We start from the raw sequence: 22,054 nt of genomic DNA, 5'->3' as shown, positions 1-22,054 counted from the left end.
AGAAGAGGTTACAGAGACAGAGAAGGACAAAACCATGGAAGAATTTCTAAAACTAAGTACTGATGTTTAGTGTAATTTAAGTTTGTGGAAAGAAGGGATATGCCTTTACTGCTGCTATTAGCTTATGCTGCAGGACATCAGTTAGCTCAGTTGGTTGGATGGCTGGTTTGCAAAGCAGGTCAATATTAATAGTATGGGAGCAATTCCCACACCAGCTGAGGTTACCATTGAAGGACTCTCCTCCTCAACCCCTCCCCTCACTTGAGTTATGCTGCCTGTCAGAATAACTGATCACCATTTGTCTTTATCTAATGAGAGAGCAGTCTGCAGTCTGTTGGGACTGTACCTTTACTAACCTGTGCTGTGACTTTGAAATCTTCCCCTTTGACTACAATTAACAACGGCAAGATTTTACACAAACAACATAAGCAAGGAGTATGTCCATCAATCTCTAAATGTACAGCCTCTCACCATTTCCCTATTACTGGTACTGGATTGTAGTAATTCAGTACTTGAACCCAATTATGTATACTTGTGCTTGATTGATTTAACATCTCTCAAGATGCCATTGCATTATCACTACTATACACAAGACTAATACTGTAGCCATCTGTTTAATTTTTTTTCTGCACTTCATAAGTATTTCAGTATCACCAGTGTTCTATTGTACAATGTCTCCACATCAATAGCCTGCATCTTTAAACTACAGCATGTTCACCCACTCAGTCATTCACAATTATTGCACAGATTGTTTCCCTTTGAAGTAGTAATAATAAAGGTGGAATTTTACAACAATCAGACAGACTTCATGGTCAAATTTCCACTACTAGCCCACAAATGACCAGATTGAATTCAGTTTTTTCAACTTGCCTTTATGGGAGTTGAAATCTGAGTTGCTAGACCAGTACAGTTCTTGAACTATACAATTATCATAATGCTTTTCGATTCCACCAATGTGCAATTCTTTTCTCCTACTCATGAATACAGTTCCGACATGTTGACATCTGCCCCCTGTTGGATCAAAACTTCTCAGCGAACTGTTCCAGGAACTCTCAGTGCAGTCAACAATTTGCCATTCTGGTGAGGCTGGCTGTTAGAATTGACTAACTTAAGAACTTAAACACTTCAAAATCAGGCACCTATTTGAGTCAAAAAAACTCAATAGACAATGGAGGAAGTATTGAACTCTGTTCTTCTACATCAGTCATTTTATGTTTATTTGAATTCTCATTTTTACCCTCGCCTTTGTTCTTCTGCCATTGTGACTAGACTTAAACATTGCTCATTGAAAGGTGAGCATGTGATTTCCTTGATGTGCAGTTAGGTGAGTTGGCTGTGCTAAATCCCCCCCCCCCCCCCCTCCTCCCTCCCTCCCCATAGTGTCCAGGGTTTGTAGGCTAGGTGGGCTAGCCATGGTAAAAATGGGGTTATGAGGATGGGACTGGATGGGATGCTCTTCAAATTGTCGGTGCAGATTCAATGGACCAAATAGCCCCTGTCTTATCTGTGGAGATTCTATGATTCCAAAGTTGAACTCAGCTATTCCTTTCTTTTGTCAACTCTCAATTTTCCTGCTGGATGTTTATCCTCAAGGAGCATGATGGGTATTAGGAAGGCTCCCAGTACAATTTGCCCACCTCAGGTGTCCAAATACTCACAAGGTTGGTTGGTACATTGTTGGGCAGGGAATGCTATATCTGCAAATTGTATAAATGATCTGAAGAGGTGGAATGTGCGGTCGTCTAATTCGCTTTCGATAAAAAGGCAGTAAGGAAATCAAATTGTGAAGAGGGTCTGAGGAGGATGCGAAAAGGTCAAGAAGGTTAAGTGGGTAAATGTAAAATTGTCCATTTTACTGGAAGGATAAAAGTTAAGCATACTGTCTAAGTGGTAAGAAATTGCAGAAGTATGAGATACAGAGGGTTCAGAATGGTTGAGTGCATAAATCAAGAGTAATATGAATGTACTGCAAATAATTAGGAAAGTTGATGGTATGTTACAATTTATTATGATGGGTGTTGAAGACAAAAGTACAGAGTTAATGCTTCAGTTATACAAGAAAGTTATAAGGCCACAGCCAGAGTACAGTATTGTTCACCCTGTTTAACGAAGGATGTAAATCTGTTGGGAGCAGTTTAGGGAGGGTTTTCTTATGTGGGAAGTTTGGACAGGTCAGGCTTAGATCCACTGGAAGTTAGAAGAGTAGGAGATCACTTGATTGGAACCTACAAGATCCTGTAGGGTCTTGACAGGGTGAACGTGGACAAAATGTTTCCTCTTCTGTGAGAATCTAGAAACTAGGGGTCACTTTTTTGAAACAAAGGGCCACCAGTTAAAACAGAGCTGAGATGTTTTTTTTAAAACAGAGGGCCATTTTATCTTTGGAACACTCTTCCTGAAAAGATGGTGGAAATTGAATCTTTGAATATTTTTAAGATAAAGGTGCATTGGTTCTTGGTAAACAAAGGGGTAAAAGGTTATCAGAGTGAGGTGGAATGGTGGATTTGAGTTTGCAGTCAGATCAACCATGATCTTATTAAAAGGCAGAATAGGCTGGAGGGGCTGAATAGCTTACTTGAACTCCTTGGTCATGTGTAAGTCAGGATGGTCTGTGATTTGAAGGGAAACTTGGGTGTTCTCATGCATCTGCTACTCTTGTTCTCCTTCAAATTTGGATGGTGCTGTCCAAGGACCCTTGGTGAGCTGCTGTGATGCATCTTGTGGATTGTACACATTGCTGCCACTTTACAGGAGTGACAGTGAACATTTAAGGTGGTATCTGGGGCACCAATTAAGTGGTTAATATAGATATTTCTGATTGTTTAAAGCCTTATTGGAACTGCACTCATCCAAGTAAATGGAGGTATTCCATCACATTCATAACTTGTGCTTTGTTAGATGATGGTCTAGCATTGGTGAGTGAAAAGGGACATGACTTCGCTGCAAAATTCATATCATCTAGTTACCACAGTATTATATGGCTGGTCCAGTTTTTCCCATCATTCTGGAACCACCAGTATTGTCTACATGAAACTGAAGAATCTTGGAACCAAACTCATTCTACCAATATTTTTTGGACTCTCTTTCCTCATAGTTTTCCCTTTCCTTTCCTCTCTCAAGACCTCTGCAGAAGTGTGTATATGAATATTTGTGTATTTGGCATTAAACAAAGATTTGTTTATTTTACGTAGTAGCTTATCTGATAAGCTGGGGAGATGAAGGTCTAGTGGCATTATCACTGGATTGTTAATCCAGAGACCTGGGTGATGTTCTGCCAGCTTGGGTTCGAATCTAACCACGGCAGGTGGTAGAATTTAAGTTCAAAAAAATCTGGAGTTAAAAGTCCAATGATGACCTGGAGTCTATCGTCAATTGTTAGGAAAAATTCATCTAGTTCAATAATGTCATTTAGGGAAGGAAACAAATATTTGGCCTACATGTGACTCCAGACCCATAGCAATGTGGTTGTGGGCAATTAGGGACAGGCAATAAGTGATGCCCTAGCCAGTGACACCCCCATCCCATGAATGAATTAAAAAAAACTAGTTTGCCATTTGTTTAAAAATTTAATTTGCCTGTAATAAATGTGTTATTTTTGAATTTATTGAAAAGCCTCTTTAGTCCTAGCTCACAGTAATAAAAATAAACAAATTTACCATTTTTGGTGATTGAATAAGGTCTTTACACTTTTAGTATAGCCTTTGGAACAGCTGGATTTGATTTCCAATGCACTCCTTCTGCCAGAGCTACAATATGGATGTAGGTTTTCTTGCTGAGCTGGAAGGTTCATTTTCAGACGTTTTGTCACCATACTAAGTAATATTATCAGTGAGCCTCTAGATCAAGCACTGGTGGTATGGCCTGCTTTCTATTTATGTGTTTAGGTTGCCTTAGGTTGGTGATGTCATTTCCTGTGGTGATGTCATTTCCTGTTCTTTTTTCAGGGGGTGGTGAATGGGATTCAGGTCAATGTGTTTGTTGATAGAGTTCTGGGTGGAATGCCATGCTTCTAGGTATTCTCGTGCACACCTCTGTTTGGTTGTAGGATGGATATGTTGTCTCAGTCAAAGTGGTGTCCTTCTCGTCTGTATGTAAGGATACTAGTGAGAGTGGGTCATCTTTTTTTGTGGCTAGTTGATATTCGTGCATTCTGGTGGCTAGTTTTCTGCCTGTTTGTCCAATGTAGTGTTTGTTGCAGTTTTTGAGCGTTGAATTATAGAGCTTGTCTTGATGCAAATATTGACTCAGTACAGCAGATGTCCCTCCACCTCGATCTCAACCAGCAATTTCGCTCATGGAAGTCATGTTTCAATAGTCTAGGGTTATCTGATTTTGCAAATTTCAGAATGGGACGTGAGGCCATGGACAATATCTTAATGGTAATGCTAACTGAGGTTGACTTTGAAGTGCTCTTTTAAAGTGACCTAACAAAGCATTCATAAAGTATGAAACTGCTACACGGTAGTGTTGCAAGAAGAAAATGTGTGGAAATTTTCCCAGGATACAAAGCAACGTGCAATAAGTGCCCGAAATGCTCACATCCTGGGAATTACTTTTTTAAAAAAAAAGTCCATTCCTCAGAACAAAGATTTTCGATCTATGTTAAGATTACTGGGGTAATAATACTCAATCATCTTCTGAGAGCAATAGAGCTGGACAAAGAAAAAACTGCTTGCAATATAGAGGAGAATTCTTCAAATAAACAGTTCCAATAAAAAGGAAGAGCAGAACATTTTCAATGGCAAAGGAACAGGGAGCCAGAATTTAATAAAATTCAACCTACACATTTTGGTGGCCACCTTAATTAAAAGTTCAAAGAAATAAGATAAGACTGCCAATGAGAGAGTAAAGTTTTCATACAGAATAAAGTCAGTTACATGGTTTATTATTCATCCTTTATGAAATATAAGGGACTACAGGTGGGCAGAAAGTCTAGAAATAACGAGCTTGTTCTTTTTAAAGCAAAGAGATGAAGGTGAATGTCATTGAAGGAACAAAAAAAAAGAATTATAATGGCATAAATCAGCAGAAGCTGTTCATACTGACTGAGGGGCTCGTAACTAGAGAACATAATTTAAGATAATAGGTAAAAAATGGTAAGATGTGAAGAGTCAATTTGCACAGTACACTAATGTGAACTCAAAACCATTGCCTGAAAGGGTGTCGGGAGATTTATAAGTAAAAGGAAATTGGTATGTCCTTGAATGGGAGAAAATTATAAGGTAAGTTACGACTACCATGTAGCAGTCTCATCCTTTATGAATGCTTTGTTAGGTTACTTTAAAAGAGCACTTCAAAGTCAACCTCAGTCAGCATTACCATTAAAATGTTGTCCATGACCCCATATCCTATTCTGAAATTCAGGAAAAGAGCCAGCACAGGCACAATGGCCCTAATAGCCTCCTTTTCTTATTCTGATTTAAGGTGGACAAAGTATTGGTCCAACGCAAAATCTCCACAACTTAGAACCAGACAAAGAGTGTGTTGAAGAGAGCAAATATTTCCTTGGGAAACAGATCAGATTATCCAAGCTGCCAATCCTTGCCAGATGGCGATTAATTTAATCACCCAAGATTTAACAGCAGCTTCCATCCTTTTCAAAAGCATCAATGTTAGACTAACGGAGTATGCGATGCAAGAGAAATTGATTCATCTCAAGGATGGAGTAAAATTGTTATATACTTGACAAAATTCATTGGATAAGCTGCAAAAATAAAACATGATTTGGACTGCCCATGAATTGGCCATGCTTATAGCCACAGGAATCAAAGCAGTCAATGGGACCACTTCTGAACTATACAAAATTTGATTCATTGAGTGGTTTAGAGGGCAATTTCCATTTGAATGTTTGAAAATTATAGTTTGACAATGGAATTGGCATTGCAAATTAAGGTGGTAAGACTCGTAATGAGTCAGGCAGGCAATCAGGGAAAATGTCACCATCACCTCGGATGGTGATGGTGAGCACGAAGGGACATAGCTTTAAATTGAGGGCTGATAGATAGAGGACAGATGTCAGAGGTGGATTCTTTACTCAGAGAGTAGTAAGGGCATGGAATGCCCTGCCTGCATCAGTAATAGACTTCCCAACTTTAGGGGCTTTTAAATGGTCATTGGATAAAGATATGGATGCTAATGGGCTTAAATGGGCTTCAGATTGGTTTCACAGGTCGGCACAACATCGAGGGCCAAAGGGTCTGTACTGCTCTGTAATGTTTTATGTTCTAACGTTATCAATCATCAACAATAAGGTAGATAAATAGTTTGGGAGTGTAGGCAGGGCATCTCACTGGGGTAGACAGTGGGCCAAAAAAAGATGAATGCAATTTATCTCAGTTCTTATGTCCTGATTCATCAAAGTCAGCACCTAAAATCTTTATGATTTACTTTTACACTCATATCTATAAAGTGTTTTTGTGATGGAAGGATTGTACACGCTGGTGCATCTTATTGTATATTGCTTTTGAGCCTTATGGTAACTCTCGTGTAAATGTATTAGATTCCTTAAGACTGTCACTGGGTTTCTGTTTTTATTTGTAATGATGTCTCCGATACCAAGTCCACAAAAATGCAGCTTCTCTATGGAGTCACTAAACAACTCTCAAAGGCTTATTGAAAAGACACTTCAAAAATTGGAATGCAACTTTAACCCAATCATTCTTTGATTTAGCATTCTCAACATCAATTAACTAAATATTATCCAACAACCTGCTTGGATAAAAACTGAGAGAATTGTGGATGCTGTGAATCAGGAACAAAAACAGAATCTGCTGAACTTTTCCAACAATTTCTGCTTTTCAGCCTGCTTGAATTTCTTGTTGAAGGGTGCCTCAAAAATATAATGCTTGCAAACAGGCATCACAACCCGATCCGAGACATTTTGGAGCAACTTTTATAGCAGTGCTATTTTGGTCATGCTTTTGGTTGGATTTTGATCTTTTTAGCAGAAGTTGGGAAAAATCCTAGCATATTGAGTTGGCCTTAAGAAAAACGATATTGATTGGTGGGATTTTCACTCCAGAGGGGACGGGGAGTGGGGGTGGGGGCGTTGCTGGTGAAGGTGCATGTTTAGTCGGCAGCCCAGGTATCCACACTTTGTTGAAAGGGATGCATGTAAAGGAAAACATTGCTTAATTAACAGGTTTTCATTCTTGCATCTATTTTGTCAATAGCTTGATGCTTATTTGCACAAGGCAAGGACTGTCAACTTTATCGTTTCTATACAGATGATATTTTAAGAGTTTAGCTGATTCACACTTTCAATAGGGTTCAGGTAGCGACAGCTTTTCAAAAGAAAGTGATGAATAATTGTTTTTGTCAGCTTTTCTGCACTTGTCATTATTACTGAAGGATTTAATGGTTCTCTACACAGCATACAGGGTCTGACAAGGGATTGAGTTTGCATAGAAATTTTGGGAATGGGCAAAGTTCATACGTTGGCATGGGGTGTATGAGTGGTCATCAGGATGGGTGTAGGGCGGGTGGTGGCGTGGAGAGTAAAAGGAGTGTTGGAGGGTGGGGGTTGTGCACATGGATAAAAGCTTTTTAAACTACCTGTCAGAAGCTTCCAGCATCTAGTCTATCATTCATGACTCCTCTGAGAGACTGTCAATCACAAATCCAGGGGAAGCTGCTTCAACTTCATTGAAATTATTGGGATGAGGTGATTTTACCACAGTAGAGGAACTGCTAAGATTGGAATGCATGTGCTGTTACATTTCCCACACTCTTCTCATACACTAGCAAAACTTGGGGTACAAGGAGTCTCAAAATTGTGTACCATGCACTACTTTTAAAGGCCCACACAATTTCTCCAACTTTGCAAAAAAAATCCAGCCTGTTACTGTCAAGAGTAATCCATACTGCAATTAGGTTAGTGACACAACGGTCTGTTGCTTTTAACAGGGTTATCCCATATCATAGCTGTAAAAACATTGCTGGACAGAATGATGCATTTACAAGGGAACCAAACCTGTCAATGGTGAAACCTTCATGGAAAACCCTTAAAGACTGAATTTTACATGTGGTGCCTTGACCTGTTTTCAAGTGGATGCTCAATGTAGGTTTTTGTTTATATGATAATGTTACAAATACAATGTTTACTTGGTTCATAGAAAGAATCAATTTATGTTAGGGTCCTGAAGCCCTGTGATTTCTACCCAAGCCATCTTGGATCAAACAAAATTGTTCTTAGTAAAATATAAATACATACATTGGTTTTCAGCTGGAGTGATCTCAATTTCCCAATATGTTTTCTTTGTCCAGTGTTGATAAGATGCTTCACACATATACATGCCAGCATAATATTCTTTCAGAGGTGCTTTAAATTTGAGCTTATTTTCGATCAGTTCAATGCCTTCAGGAAGTGAATCGTTTTGTCTTAGAAAAGAACAGATAGTTATTCAAAAAATGTTAAAAGAAAAGTACTTGGCAAATACATTTTGTTGCATGTACATTCTGTTGCAAAATATTTGACATTAGCTTTGATGTATATATTTTGATTGCTGCTGCTGCTGCTGAGAAACTGATTTGCTTTCAGTCTTTGAGTATAGGGAAGCAGGTGAGTGTGGAGCAAGTGGGGAGTCTGCCAGGGACTAAGATGAACTGGTGGATAGCTTTCCTCAGCACTCTGTTTCAGATCTGAAAAAAAAGCCAGAAAACATTCCTCCAGCCCTCACCTATCATACCCCTTCACCACCTCCACATACTCCCCATTTCCTTTCCATACCAACACATATGTTATGAAGATCTGGGTGTACTGTTCCTTTAAGAGCATTAAAAGCTAGCAGTGACACCACCAAGTGTTCTCAATAAAACACAATGTAACATGTGGTCCAGCTACTGGGGTAGCTAGTGTAGTTGATTACCTGGAGACAAAAAACAGATTTGAAATAGGCCAATCAGTTTAAATTATAACCCAAAAAATACCAAACTGCAATCAAGATTGAATTTTGTATATTGACAATCTTAAAAGCCAATGACACAATCCGATGCTTTGGGGGTATAAGACTGACGAAAATTGAACAGTTGGGAGGAGAACTACCAAACCAACACCATCTGCAAACTGCCCAGAGAATTGCTCTCTTAAAGGTACCTATATCGATCAGTAACACGTGAAGCAAAATCCCCAAGAAGTAAAAAAGAAGACAAGAATGCAGAGAAGAACGGAAAGCTGCCTGGTTTTGCGATAAGAAGTTTTGTTTTGTAAATCTTAATCAGGGGTTTCATCAGACCAGTATTATAAAAGGGAAGGTAAAAGATAGGTTAGAGGAAGGAGTTGTAAATAATTGTTAGTTAATCATTCTCTGTCATACTTTAAGAAGTAGAGTTGTTAATTTTTACTTTAAATAGTACTTGGCCTCTCAAAGTTTCACAGATTATTGTACAGAATATTTCTTTTCTGTGTTGCTGGTTTAAATTAAGCAGGAGAGTTTACCCCATGCTATGACACATGCTACCTCATGTCTTGTTATCACCCAAAGGTCTTTTATAGAACTATGCCAACTAATACTGGGTTGGTCATCCCCATGACCCTATATGGTGCCTATACTAGCCTATTCCTCTCTGCCAAACCTCTATTACCCTTTTGATTACCCTCTATTACCCTTTTAGTGCCAAGTGATGCCCAGCCTTGTCACCTCAACCACCAGTCTTTCCCACCACCTACCATGCCAGCTCACTCAATATCCACTATAGGCAGGTTCCAGCTTGCATGTAGGGATGAATTATAATAAAGTTCTAAATGGCTTTAACATTTAAAGAAAATATTCATTCTTGAAACAAAAATGTATTACATTTACATTTCTTTGTCTACATTACACCTTATAACAACATAAACATCATTTGAATGTATATCACTTTTCATAACATCCATTAGAATTCATAGTCCCACTTCAAAAACTCTATAACAACTTGTAGTTGCTGATCAGGTTGTGAAATTGCAGGCATGCTACTGATAATGGATATTTTTTTCATGCCAGGCGTCCAGTAACAATAGCCATCAGGCTTACATCAACAGACTGATTAAAATATGAAGCACTTTAGTTTACCATTCCAGACTTTCTTACCAAAGATTTAAACAACAAGAATATTACAAAGCTTAAAATCACACAATATTAGCTTTCGGAGTGCTGCTCCTTCATCCAGACCACCTGATAAAGGAGCAGCGCTCCAAAAGCTAGTGCTTCCAAATAAACCTGTTCGACTACAACCTGGTGTTGTGTGATTTTGAATTTTGTACACCCCAGTCCAACACCGGCACCTCCATATCTTTACAAAGTTTGTGCGAAGATTTGTAGCTCGGGTGCTCGTTGTTGTGGTTCTGTTCGCCGAGCTGGAAGTTTTTGTTGCAAACGTTTCGTCCCCTGGCTAGGCGACATCATCAGTACTTGGGAGCCTCCTGCGAAGCGCTTCTTTGATGTTTCCTCCGGTGTTTATAGTGGTCTGTCCCTGCCGCTTCCGGTTGTCAGTTTCAACTGTCCGCTGTAGTGGTTGGTATATTGGGTCCAGGTTGATGTGTTTGTTGATGGAGTTTGTGGATGAATGCCATGCCTCTAGGAATTCCCTGGCTGTTCTCTGTCTGGCTTGCCCTATGATAGTAGTGTTATCCCAGTCGAATTCATGTTGCTTGTTGTCTGCGTGTGTGGCTACTAAGGATAGCTGGTCGTGTCGTTTCGTGGCTAGTTGATGTTCATGTATGCGGATTGTTAGCTGTCTTCCTGTTTGTCCTATATAGTGTTTTGTGCAGTCCTTGCATGGTATTTTGTACACTACATTAGTTTTGCTCATGTTGGGTATCGGGTCCTTCGTTCTGGTGAGTTGTTGTCTGAGTGTGGCTATTCGTTTGTGTGCCGTTATGAGTCCTAGGGTTTGCAGTAGTCTGGCTGTCAGTTCTGAGATGCTCCTGATGTATGGTAGTGTAGCTAGTCCTTTTGGTTGTGGTATGTCCTCATTCCGTGGTCTTTCTCTTAGGCATCTGTAGATGAAGTTGCGCGGGTATCCGTTTTTGGCGAATACCTTGTATAGGTGTTCCTCTTCTTCTTTTTGCAGTTCTGGTGTACTGCAGTGTGTTGTGGCCCTTTTGAATAGTGTCCAGATGCAGCTTCATTTGTGTGGGTTGGGGTGGTTACTTTCATAGTTTAGGACTTGGGGTCAGTGTGTGTGGCTTTCCTGTATACCCTTGTAGTGAATTCTCCATTCGGTGTTCCCTGTACCATCACGTCTAGCAATGGGAGTTGGCTATCCTTTTCTTCTTCTCTCATGAATCGGATTCCTGTGAGTGTGGCATTGATGATCCAGTGTGTTCTGGTGAGTTGACAACAACTCACCAGAACGAAGGACCCGATACCCAACATGAGCAAAACTAATGTAGTGTACAAAATACCATGCAAGGACTGCACAAAACACTATATAGGACAAACAGGAAGACAGCTAACAATCCGCATACATGAACATCAACTAGCCACGAAACGACTCGACCAGCTATCCTTAGTAGCCACACACGCAGACAACAAGCAACATGAATTCGACTGGGACAACACTACTATCATAGGGCAAGCCAGACAGAGAACAGCCAGGGAATTCCTAGAGGCATGGCATTCATCCACAAACTCCATCAACAAACACATCGACCTGGACCCAATATACCAACCACTACAGCGGACAGCTGAAACTGACAACCGGAAGCGGCAGGGACAGACCACTATAAACACCGGAGGAAACATTGAAGAAGCGCTTCGCAGGAGGCTCCCAAGTACTGATGATGTCGCCTAGCCAGGGGACGAAACGTTTGCAACAAAAACTTCCAGCTCGGCGAACAGAACCATAACAACATATCTTTACAAAGCTTGGCAGCTTGACAGCTCCCCTGTTCCACTTGACATTTGAATGGTGCTTTTGACAGTTCTTCTTGACAATTCATAGTTCCAGGTAATTTATGCATCTTTTTTCCACATTTTTGCCTTCTTTTAGCAATCCCAAAGATACTTTACCTCTCCCAGATGCAAGCTGACCTCCCGTAGTGGCAGAAAAGCTTCAACAAATGATGTTCCTGAATTATAGTCAAAGGATACCTTGCCTCTCTGAAAGGATACTCTGGCTATACAGATGAATCCACAACGTTCAGACCTTCTCCTCTAAGATCTGAGAATTTGTTTTTCAGATACCCAGGTGACCAAATTCATGCAGAAGTGCAACCAGCAGCTGATTTACAGCAGCCTCAACTAGGCCCACAAGTAACACTCCTGACCCTCACCTGTTCACATACCATATCGCCCAAAAATTAAATAAAAAATCATAGCTGCTATGTTCAGGCCAGGATTTCTAACTTTTAAGCTCATCTGTCATTTTCACAATAATAGAGACTCACTGTCATTGCAAAAGTCCATTAAATTAAGTGTCCTGTGTTAAGGAGATATTCTGGTTGCCCTGCTATATGAAGGATATTATTAAATTGGAGAGGGTTCAGGAATAATTTAACAGGATGTTGCCAGGATTGGAGGGTTTGAGTTATAAAGAGAGGCTGGAGAGGCTGGGATGTTTTTCATTGGAGGGTAGGGGGTTTATAAAATCATGAGAGACATTGATAGGACGAATAGCAAAGATCTTTCCTCTGGAGGTGGGAAGTGGGGGGGTGGGGGAAAATCAAAACTAGGGGACATATTTTTAAGGTGAGATGAGAAAGATTTGAAAGAGACCTGGGGTAACGTTTTCACACAGAGGATGGTTCGTATATGAGATAAGCCACCAGAGGAAGTGATAGATGCAGGTACAGATAGAACATTTAAAAGACATTTGGACACGTACATGAATAGGAAAGGTTTAGAGGAATATGGACCAAATACAGGCAAGTGGGACTAAATTAATTTGGGACACTTGGTCGGCATTGACGAATTGGACTGAAGAGTCTGTTTCTGTGCAGTATGACTCCATGATTCTAAGATAATGAAGTTTTTTAAAAAATTCAACCCATTATAGCTCCTCTATCCATGGAGGCACTATAATTCTCAAATATAGTGTCCACGTAATTTTTACTCAGTTCCAAAGATTTCTCAACATTAAAGGCATCAAGGCATATTGGGGGACAGTCTGAGTATTGTGTTGAGAAAGAGTGATTATATTGAAACGTGAAGCAGGCTTGATGGGCAAATGTCCTACTCCTAAGTTCTATATGTCCACATTTGTACATAATTCCACCTCTCAATTCTTTCTAAGAGTTTATTTCAAATGTTACTCACTCTTTATGTGGAAAATAACTTGCAGATAACAGACCGAAATGCAGCTTTTAATAGCTTCTATCTGCTTGTTCTTGTGCTTTACTCACAACTTAATTTGAAATAGTAATCCAAGTTGGACGGTTCTATTACCTTAATCACATCCTTTAAATCTAGGGATTGGTATTTATACTTGTACTGCCAAACTTTCAGGGGAAAGCCCACCTCTGCTTATTTGACTTGGCTCTCTTCAATGTTTTCAGCTAGTGCCTCTTTAATTAGTCTATGTCAAGTCCTCCCTCTGCCTCCAGGAATAAGTTAATTTCTCAGAGCTGCTGATGAATCAAAAGCCAACACTCTGCACTCAGCTATCTTACAGAGTGATGGACATAGCCGGTGAGGCAAGAACAATGTTTGGAGATAAGATCAGAATATTGAGGTACAGCAAGGAGGGTCACAATGAGTGATGGAGTGAGCAGGGAGAATAGGGTGATGGTGTGAGGTAGAATTATTGTGTGGGTCCTCTGGTTAACGTGACTCTGGAAAGATATAGCCTCCTTTCACTGGCCAACAGCCTGAAGACTGAAACCTCCCAGGCTACAGAGCTCTCCTGCCAAGCGCTAGAGATATTTTCTAATGAACTTGTTCAGAAATGCTATAATACAGCTCTGGAGCAGGTTGGACTGAACCTAGTCTTTCTGGATCAGAGATAGGGACACTATCACTGCACTAGAAGAGACCCCGACAATATGTCAAATTGATGCAGTGGTGGAATGAGGGCCTGAGCTGGGGCACTAACTGCCCACTTTAGGGGCTCAATTGGCTAGAGTTGGGCACAAAGATCGTGGGTTCAAATCACACCCAGAAGTTTGAGTTTATGGGGCTGCTAATTCAGTGCATTACTTTGGGAGTGCTGCAGTAATGGATGTACCACTTTTTGAATGTGATGTTAAATTAAAGCCTATGTGTTTCCACATATCCCAACCAATCTAGTCCCACCTGCCGACACCCGGCCCATATCCCTCCAAACTCTTCCTATTCATATACTTATCCAGATGCCTCTTAAATGATGCAATTGTACTAGCTTCCATCACTTCCTCTGGCAGCTCATTCCAAACACATATCACCCTCTGCATGAAAAGTTGCTCCTTAGGTCTCTTTTATGTCTTTCCCCTCTCACCCTAAACCTATGCCCTCTAGTTCTGGACTCCCCCAACCCAGGGAAAATACTTTGCCTATTTATCCTATCCATGCCCCTCATAATTTTGTAAACCTCTATAAGGTCACCCCTCAGCCTCCGACGCTCCAGGGAAAACAACCCCAGCCTGTTAAGCCTCTCCCTGTAGCTCAAATCCTCCAACCCTGGCAACATCCTTGTAAATCTTTTCTGAACTCTTTCAAGTTTCACAAAATCTTTCAGATAGGAAGGAGACTAGAATTGCAATATTCTAACAGTGGTCTAACTAATGTCCTGTACAGCCGCAATATAACCTCCCAACTCCTGTACTCAAAACTCTGACTAATAAAGGAAAGCATACCAAATGCCTTCTTCACTATCCTATCTACCTGCGACTCCACTTTCAAGGAGCTATGAACCTGCAGTCCAAGGTCTCTTTGTTCAGCAACACTCCCTCGGATCTTACCATTAAGTGTATAAGTCCTGCTAAGATTTACTTTCCCAAAATGCAGCACCTCACATTTATCTGAATTAAACTCTATCTGCCACTTCTCAGCCCATTGGTCCATCTGATCAAGATCCCGTTGTAATTTGAGGTAACCTTCTTCACTGTCCACTACACCTCCAATTTTGGTGTCATCAGCAAACTTACTAACTATACATCTTATGCTCACATCCAAATCATTTATATAAATGATGAAAAGTAGCAGACCCAGCACCGATCCTTGTGGCACTCCACTAGTCACAGGCCTCCGGTCTGAAAAACAAGACTCCACCATCCTCTGTCTTCTACCTTTGAGCCAGTTCTGTATCCAAATGGAGAGTTCTCTCTGTATTCCATGAGATCTAACCTTGCTCACGAGTCCCCCATGGGGAACCTTGTCGAAAGCCTTACTGAAGTCCACATAGATCTCAAGTACGGCTCTGCCCTTATCGATCCTATTTGTTACTTCTTCAAAAGATTCAATCAAGTTTGTGAGACATGATTTCCCATGCATAAAGCCACGTTGACTATCCTTCTCATCTTCAGATCAGAAGTGGGGATTTTCACCAATGATTGCACAATGTGCAGCATCATTTGCAACTCCTCAGATGCTGAAGCAGTTCATGTTCAAATGCCACAAGGTCTGAACGATATCCAGGCTCCGGCTGACTCGTGGTAAGTAGCATTCGCACCACACAATGGCCAGGCAATGACCATTTCCAATAAGAGATGAACTAATGGAGTTACCATTACTGTATCCCTAATATTAACATCCTCGAGGTTACCATTGACCAGAAACTCACTGGACCTACCACATAAATGCAATGGCTACAAGAGCCGATCAGAGACTAGGAATCCTGCAGCAAGTCACTCACCTCTTGACTCCCTAAAACTTGTCCACTATCTACAAGGCTCAAATCAGGGGTATGATAGAGTACTCCACACTTGCCAGAATTGATACAGCTCAAATTAAACTCAAGAAGCTTAACACCATCCAGGACAAAGCAGCCAACTTGATTAGCACCACATCCACAAGCATCCACTCCTTCCACCATCGACGCTCAGTAGCAGAAGTACACCATCAACAAGACGCATTGTAGAAATTCACCAATGATCCTTAGACAGCACCTTCCAAACCCACAACCACTTCCATTTAGATGGATAAGGGCAGCAGATACATGGGAACGTCACCAATTGCAAGTTTCCCTCCAAACCACTCATCATCCTGGCTTGGAAATGTATTGCTGTTCTGTCACTGTTGCTGGACCAAAATCCTGGAATTCCTTCCATGCTGGCATTGTGGGTTGACCCAGAACAGGTGGACTGCAGTGCTTCAAGAAGGCAGCTCACTGCCACCTTCTAAAGGGAAACTGGGGACAGGCAATAAATACTGGCCCAGCAAGTGATGCCACAAAGGAGCTAAATTTTAAAAGTTCTGTAATTTTCACTCGTCCATGAGTATGGATGCTGCTACCCATTTCCACGAAGAGACATGATGGGACGAAGTGTAGACAGGAGGCAAGTTAAAAACAAGTAGCAAACCAGGCTTCCTGATTCTCCTGTCATGCATGCAGTAGATAGTCAGCACATTGAAATTGAACCCCTTGTGTTTCATGTCAGCAGGATGTGGGTCAATGTTGTGGATTTGTCAAACAGCAACTCACTGATATCAATCAAGTTATCAAGAATCAAGTGCATCAACAGAAAATGACTGTTACTGCCTCTCCACAAAGCCTGAAAATCAGCCCTACATTGCAACAATCCCCAATGAAATCAACAAAGCCCTGGGAATAAGCTGAGTTTCTCGCTTATTCTCCCTCTCAAATGGAGAATAATAACAGTTGGTTTAGACCCCTGTATATCAAGAGGAGATGGGTGCAGGATTTGAGTTTGTGCTGAATAATGTTTCTCATTACTGAAAACTAATTCTAAAGATAACACTGAGTGTTTTGAAGATAACACTAAATGGCAAATGATGTGCATGCACACAAATCGTAGTGTGGGTATGTTCGCCGAGCTGGGAAGTTGCTTTGTAGACGTTTCGCCCCCCCCTGTCTCGGTGACATCTTCAGTGGTTTGGAGCCTCCTGTGAAGTGCTGCTGTACTGTGTCTCCTGGAATTTATTTGACTCCGTTCCTGCTGCTTCCAGTAGCCAATTCCAGTTGTTCATTGTAGTCACCGGTATATTGAGTCTAGGTCGATGTGCTTTTTGGTGGAGTCTGTGGATGAGTGCCATATTTGTAGAATGTCTCTGGCTGTTCTCTGTTTGGCTTGTCCTATGATCGTTGTGATGTCCCAGTTGAATTTGTGGTCCTTGTTATCTATCTGTGTGGCTACTAGGGACAGCTGGTTGCGGCATTTAGTGGTTAGTTGGTGTTCGTGAATGCAGATTGTTAGTTGTCTGCCTGTTTGTCCAATATAATGTTTCATGCAGTCTTTGAATGGAATCTTGTAAATTACATTCGTCTTGCACATGATAGGTGGAGGGTGTTTTGTTCTGGTGAGTTGTTGTCCAAGCATGGCTGACAGTTAATGGGCTGTCTCAACCGGGACAACACAACAATCATAAAACAAACCAAATAGAGGAGGGCCACAGAGTATTTCTGGAAGCATGGCACTCATCCATGGACTCTATCAATAAACACATTGACATGTACCCAATATACCGGCCACTACAACAAACAACCGGAACTGGTCACTGGAAGCATCAGGAATGGAAGCAAATAAATTCCAGAAGACACAATGCAGCAGCACTTCACAGGAGGCTCCAAAGCACTGAAGGTGTCACCGAGACAGGGGACAAAACGTCTGCAAATCAACTTCCCAGCATCCAAGCTACAAATCTTTATGCAAGCCATGCACACAGGTGTCCAGCAATAACATCTCCAATAACTAGCTTGGCATTTACTGACATTATGATCATTGAATATGCCACTGTCAACATTTGATGGTTACCATTGACCAGAAACTGAAAGAGATCAGTCATAAATACTGTGACGACAAGAAAAGATCAGAAGCTAGGAATTCTAACTCACCTCCTCTCTATCATTTACAAGTCACAGGGTCTAGTTTGTGATGATGTGCTCTCCACTTGGGCTGGGTGAGTGCAGCTCCAAAACTAATTGAGAAGCTTGTCACCATCCAGGACAAAGCACCCACTTGACTGGTGCCACTTGACTGACATTCACTCTCCTCTCCATCAAACAGTACTATCAGAAATTCACTAAGGTGCTTAGGCAGCACTTTCTATACCCATGACCACTATCATTTAGAAGGACACAGGCAGCAGATACGCTGGAACACCACCATCTGCAAGTTCCCTTCCAAGCCACTCAGCATCGGTTTGGAAACGTATCTCCATTCTTTCAATGTTACTGGATCAAAATCCTTGAAATCCCTTCTCAATAGCATTGTTGTGACAATGGAAATAGACTACTATGATTCAAGAAGGCAGCTAACCACCACCTTCTCAAGGACAACCAGGGATGGACAATAAATGCTGACCCAGACAATGGTGCCCAATCCCAACAATGAAGAAAATATGACGTCCAAAAGCTTCCCCCACTCTACCAGTATTCAGTGTGTACTATCTGGAAAATGCACTACAGAAATTCACAAAGGTTTCTTAGACAGCACCTCTCAAACCCACACACACTATCATCTAGACAGACAAAGGGCAGCAGTTACTTGGGTATACATCACTTGCAAGTATCCCGAAAACTGCTCACCATCCTGACTTGGAAATACATTACCTCTCCATAATTGACAAAGGGTCACAGTCTTGGAAGTATCTTCCTAATGCCACAAAATGGATTTTAATATTCAAAAAGGCAGTACCACTCACCTTCTTAAGGGCAATTAGGGATGGGTCATGAATGTTATCCCAGCCAGCAATGTCCACCTCCAATGGAGGATTTAAAAAAAAAAAAATTATTTACAGTTAAATAAAGAGATCATAATACAAACCTCTCCATTCAAAATTTGTGTAACAGAAGGTTAATAATCTATAGCTCCACTGAATACAAAAGGTTCGACAATTCAACATCTCAATCCATAGCCTGAAAGTGATGGCTATGAAGCAAAAACAAAACTTACATTGACACCAGCGTGTGTTGTTCATGTTCAATCAAAAACAGCAGTGCACAATAACGACCTAATATGTATTAATCGCCAGATTAGCTGGGCAGTGATGTCTAAGAGCGGTGCATATTGGAAAGTGGCTGTGGAACACACATTAATTACAGCCCATTTGTTTTAATGGGCAGTGGAAGAATTGTTTTTGATGTATTTAGCTTTCAGTTTGCAAATTGTGTAATATGTCATTCACTTTGTGAATATGTCTGAACCTTTCTAAATTCAGCGTTGGTGTAATGTATGAAGAAAAGTCTCACATGTGCGTAGATATATGTATCGATTTCCACTTACTTCGAGCAGATTAAGTTAATTTGGTCCACAAAACCAGTTATCTTAAACTCAATGATTTGCTCGCTGTCCGTAATGTTGAAGTTAAATTTCCTTTTCTTCCCCTGAACAATATGCTTGTTTTTTTTAATTGCAATGACAAAAGGACCTGTGAAAGAAAGGGTTTTAGAATCAATGGAAACAGCCTGAATTAATCATCAAAGGGTGTAATGGCAGATGATGAAACTCCACATCAGAAAAGGTGCATAAATTTCTCTTTTCATAGATTTCCAGCCGCCAGTGCGTAACCTTGTCCTGCATTGTAGAATCTCATTCTGTCAAGAACCAGGACATAGAAATTGCTAGACAAATGAATAACACTGTTCATTCCATCATTACAATATGAAGACTATTTTTGTTTGTTCCTTACAGATAAAAAGATCGTGTTTCAACTCAACAGAAAAGTAATAGCTATTTGCTAGGTTATTTTTCATGGCAATGCCTTAACCTGACTCGGTTAAATTTAAACAAAGCTTGACAGTCAACTTTCAGTCATCATCGAACTGGAGCATTCTCCATGATATTGATTCTACCAATCTGAGTCTAAGTGCCAACCAAATCAGCACTGTTTTCTCTCATATTCTAAATAGATTGCTTCACCTTATATTGATATTCTTGTGAATTGTCCTGATGAGTACAAGATGAAATGCTTCAACAAAATTTGTTTCGTTTTTTCTGTATGACCAAACAGCTGCTTACAAAAAAACATTAGTTAGGCTTCATTTAGTGTGTTGTGTTCAATTCTAGGCATTACATTTTAGGAGATTAGGTGATTGTGGAGAGACTGGAAAAGCTAATATTGTTCTCCTTTGAACAGAGAGGTCAAAGGCAAAATTTAATAGAAGAGTTCAAATTATATATGTTTTGTTCAGTAAATAGGGAAGAACTGATCCCACAGGCACATTTGTCAGTAACAAGAAATGCATTTAAGATAATTGGCAAATTATTCAGAGGAGGAATTCTGAAAATCTCTTTCACACCATGAGTGGTTATGAAATGAAATCACTAAATAGTAGTGGAAGCAGAGTCAATAGTACATTTCAGAAGCAAATGAGATACATACTATGGTAAAATGCCAAGAGAATTGAAAATATTAGAAGGCTTTTCAAAGAATAAGAACTGACTTAGCTGACCAATTGACCACCTTTTCTATTTTATGATTTTATAAGACATTACTGTTGTCACAAATGAGCGAATGTGACCCATGAGGCAGTGTGGATAATTGTACAGTAGTTCAAACACAGCGTGGGAATTGATGACTGCTATTGGATAGCAGAGCTGAGGATTATACCCAAATGAGGGTTTACTGTTACTCAGGAAACGTATTCTCAATTGAAGATCAATTGAATGTCTCAGGCATACCTCAATCAAGGTCATAAAATGATCACAGCACAAAATGAGACAATTCTGTCTATTGTGTCTGTACCATTTCAATTCAAGAGCAATTCAGCTTGTTACAACACACAGACAGCTGAATCAATCAACCTCCCCATCCCTATATTCACAACACTGTAAACTTACAACCATCAAACCCTTTCAAAATTGACCCCAATGGTTCCTAACCAGACTTTTGAATAACCAGTGTTGGAAAAGAAGGTGGAGCGGGCAGATGGGAAGGAAGATGAACAGGTAGGACAGTAAAAGAGGGCAGTGCCGAGTTAGAAGATTGGATCTGGGATAAGGTGGTGGGAGGGGAAATGGGGAAACTGGTGAAATTCACATTGATCCCAAGGCTGAAGATGAAGTGTTCTTCCTCCAGACGGCAGGGTGGTAAGGGTTTAGCCATGGAGGAGGCCAGGACTTGCATGTCCCTGGCGGAGTGGGAGGGGAAGTTAAAATGTTTGACCACAGGACGGTGGGGCTGTTTAGTGTGTGTATCCTGGAGATGTTGTCTGAAAAGTTCTGCAAGTTAGTGTCCTGTCTCCCCAATGTAGAGGAGACCACATCAAGAGCAACTGACACAGTAGATGATGTGTGTGGATTTACAGGTAAATCTCTGTTGGATGAGGAAAGATCCTTTAGGGCCTTGGATGTGAGATGAGAGGGAAGGTGTGGATATAAGTTTTGCACGTCTTGCTGTAACAAGGGAAGGTGCCAAGAGTGGAGGGTGGGTTGGTGGGGAACGTGGACCTAACAAGGGAGTCGCAGGGGGAATGGTCTCTGAAATGCAGATTGAAATGGGGAGGGAAATATATTCCTAGTGGTGGGGTTTGTTTGTAGGTGGTGGAAATGGCGGAGCATGATGCAATGTATCCAGAGGTTGGTGGTGTAAACGGTGAGGACGAAGAGGTTCTGTCCTTGTTGTGATTGGAGAGGTCGGGTTCGAGGACAGAGGTGTGGGGAAGTGGAGGAGATGTGCTGGAGGGTATCATCGACCATGTGGGAGAAGAATTTGTGGTGTTTGATGAAGGAAGCCATCTGGGATGTTCGATGGTAGAACTGGTTTTCCTGGGAGCAGATGTGGCAGAGGTGGAGGAACTGGGAATAAGGGATAGTGTTTTTACAAGAGGCAGGGTGGGAGGAGATGTAGTCCAGATAACTGTGGGAGTCAGGGGATTTGAAGTAGATGTCCATGTTGAGTTGGTCACCGGAAGTGGAGATGGAGAGGTCCAGAAAGTGGAGGGAGGTGTCTGAGATGTTCCAGGTGAACTTGAGGTCGGGGTGAAAGGTGTTCATCAAGTTGATGAATTGTTCAACCTCCTTGTGGGAGCATGAAGTAGC

At 41.0% G+C, this 22,054-nt stretch overlaps 1 protein-coding gene across 1 annotated transcript in view; it reads right to left on the bottom strand.

Annotated features, from left to right (window-relative positions):
• Window positions 1–22,054, bottom strand: part of LOC122550454 (nectin-1-like) — a 57,819-nt gene that overhangs the window by 20,143 nt on the left and 15,622 nt on the right. The window contains exons 4-5 of the mRNA XM_043691196.2: window positions 19,298–19,442; window positions 8,213–8,379 (exon numbers count right to left, since the gene is read on the bottom strand). Coding sequence (XP_043547131.2) covers window positions 8,213–8,379; window positions 19,298–19,442 — 312 coding nt within the window. The remainder of the gene's footprint in view (window positions 1–8,212; window positions 8,380–19,297; window positions 19,443–22,054) is intronic.

The sequence above is a fragment of the Chiloscyllium plagiosum genome, unplaced genomic scaffold, assembly GCF_037043375.1.
Source record: "Chiloscyllium plagiosum isolate Xiang-an unplaced genomic scaffold, Cpla_swu_hap1 HiC_scaffold_6, whole genome shotgun sequence".
NCBI lineage: Eukaryota > Metazoa > Chordata > Chondrichthyes > Orectolobiformes > Hemiscylliidae > Chiloscyllium > Chiloscyllium plagiosum.
Note: the sequence above shows the minus strand (reverse complement) of the source record. Positions and strands in the feature narration are given on the sequence as shown.